This window comes from Natator depressus, chromosome 1 (genome assembly GCF_965152275.1).
Source record: "Natator depressus isolate rNatDep1 chromosome 1, rNatDep2.hap1, whole genome shotgun sequence".
NCBI classification, from domain to species: Eukaryota; Metazoa; Chordata; order Testudines; family Cheloniidae; genus Natator; species Natator depressus.
This window is the reverse complement of record NC_134234.1, coordinates 3,678,220-3,680,284: the sequence shown is the minus strand read 5'-3', so window position 1 is coordinate 3,680,284 and position 2,065 is coordinate 3,678,220. Positions and strand designations below refer to the sequence as shown.

Genomic DNA, 2,065 nt, shown 5'->3' with positions numbered 1-2,065 from the left:
TGTGTGCCCTTTCGGGACAAAGAGAGAGACCAACCAGGTAACCCAGCTCCTAAAAAAATCCTGAAATGATACATGTAAAATTACAGAAATTGTAAGTAATAGCAAGGATTATCTTTTGTTTTGGCTTGTGAATTTTCTCTGTGCTAAGAGGTAATTTTATTCCTGTTTTGTAACTGGGAAGCAGAGTCAGAGGGGAATCCTCTGGTTTTAAATCTTTTTATTTACCCTGTAAAGTTGTCTTCAATCCTGATTTTCCAGGTGTGATTCTTTTACTTTTTTTTTTTTAAATAAAATTCTTCTTTTAAGAACCTGATTGATGTTCAGTGTCCTAAAACCCAGGGATTTGGTCTGTGCTCACTTTGTTAACCTATCGCTTGGTATATTATTCTCAAGTCCCCTCAGGAAAGGGGGTGAAAGGGCTTGGGGTGATATTTCTTGGGGGGGGGGTTAGGGCTCCAAGTGGTCCCTCCCTGAATGTTTTTTTTTTTAAATCACTTGGTCGTGGCAGCAACACCGTCCAAGGACAAGGAAAGGAATTTGTGCCTTGGGGAAGTTTTAAACCTAAGATGGTGGAATATAACCTTAGTGGGTCTTCCATGAAGGTCCCCACATCTGTACCCCAGAGTTCAGAGTGGGGAGGGAACCCTGACAGAGAGTGTTTCTGGTTTTATGGTCCCACCCGAGAGGCAGTTGTCACACAACAAAGTTTTTGATGGTGTCTATGATTCTCTCAAAAAATGCATTCTAGTCCGAGCTGACACTTGAGTTCTCACTGATTTTCTCTTTTCCTGTTAGTTACTGGAAGCTGAATAGAAGATCCTAGTGATGGTACATGATGCCAGCTGAAAATCACACCGTTTTTGACCCTGTGACCTACATCCTGACCGGCATCCCGGGTACAGAGGAGTCTCATGTCTGGATCGCCATCCCCTTCTGTCTGATGTACATTACGACACTTTGTGGGAACTCTCTCCTACTATTCATCATACTAACAGAACGAAGCCTCCATGAGCCCATGTATCTATTTGTCTCCATGCTGGCCGCTGCTGATCTGCTGTTATCTACCACCACAGTGCCCAAGATGCTGGCTGTATTCTGGTTTAGAGCAGGGGAAATTACTTTTGCTGGCTGCCTGACCCAGATGTTCTTCATCCATGCCAGTTTTATTGCCGAGTCAGCCATCCTACTGGCCATGGCGTTTGATCGGTACATTGCCATCTGCGACCCCCTGAGATACACCAGTGTGCTAACCAAGTCGGTGATTGGGAAGATGGGGCTGGCAGTTGTCACAAGAAGTTTCTGTATCATTTTCCCTCTCATCTTTCTCGTGAAGCAGCTGAAGTTCTGCAGAACCAACCTCCTGCCTCACACCTATTGTGAGCAGATGGGCGTAGCCTGGCTGGCCTGTGACAACATTACAGTCAACATCTGGTATAGCTTAGCCATGGCTATATTAGTAATTGGTTTGGATGCTGTGCTCATTGCTATATCTTATGGGCTGATCCTCAGGGCCGTCTTCCGGCTCCCCTCCAAGGACGCCCGGCTCAAGGCTCTCCGCACCTGCGGCTCCCACTTCTGTGTCATACTGATGTTCTACATGCCGGCCTTTTTCTCCTCTTTTGCACACCGATTTGGGCACATCATCCCAGGTTATATTCTCATCCTACTGGCCAACCTCTATGTGCTCATTCCCCCCATGTTAAACCCCATCGTTTATGGGGTGACAACAAAAGAGATCCTGAAATGCATGATCAACAGGTTTTATCGATCCTGCAGCAGAAGCTCCCTGCTGAGCTAAAGGAGACAATAGAAAATGCTTCGGTACTTGGAAATTAAAGCCAGGTTTTTATGTAAACTATAGGGGTGTTATAATTATGTACTTTCACTGCATAAGCTCGAAAGGTGGTCTCTCTCATCAACAGAAGTTTGTCCAATGACAGATATCTAGTCCCCCTCTTTGTCTCTCTAATATCCTGGGACTGACATGGCTACAATAGCACTGTGCACTGCCAAACAAGGCAGCCAGACCAAGGGAGTCTTGTTCTAAGCTGAAGGGAAACAGAAA

At 45.4% G+C, this 2,065-nt stretch overlaps 1 protein-coding gene across 1 annotated transcript; it reads left to right on the top strand.

The window, feature by feature from the left end:
- The first annotated feature begins 832 nt into the window (after positions 1–832).
- On the top strand, positions 833–1,798 carry LOC142000670 (olfactory receptor 52B2-like). The gene has a single exon (XM_074975142.1). The coding sequence runs from the start codon at positions 833–835 to the stop codon at positions 1,796–1,798; it is 966 nt and encodes a 321-aa protein (XP_074831243.1).
- The last annotated feature ends 267 nt before the right edge of the window (positions 1,799–2,065 follow it).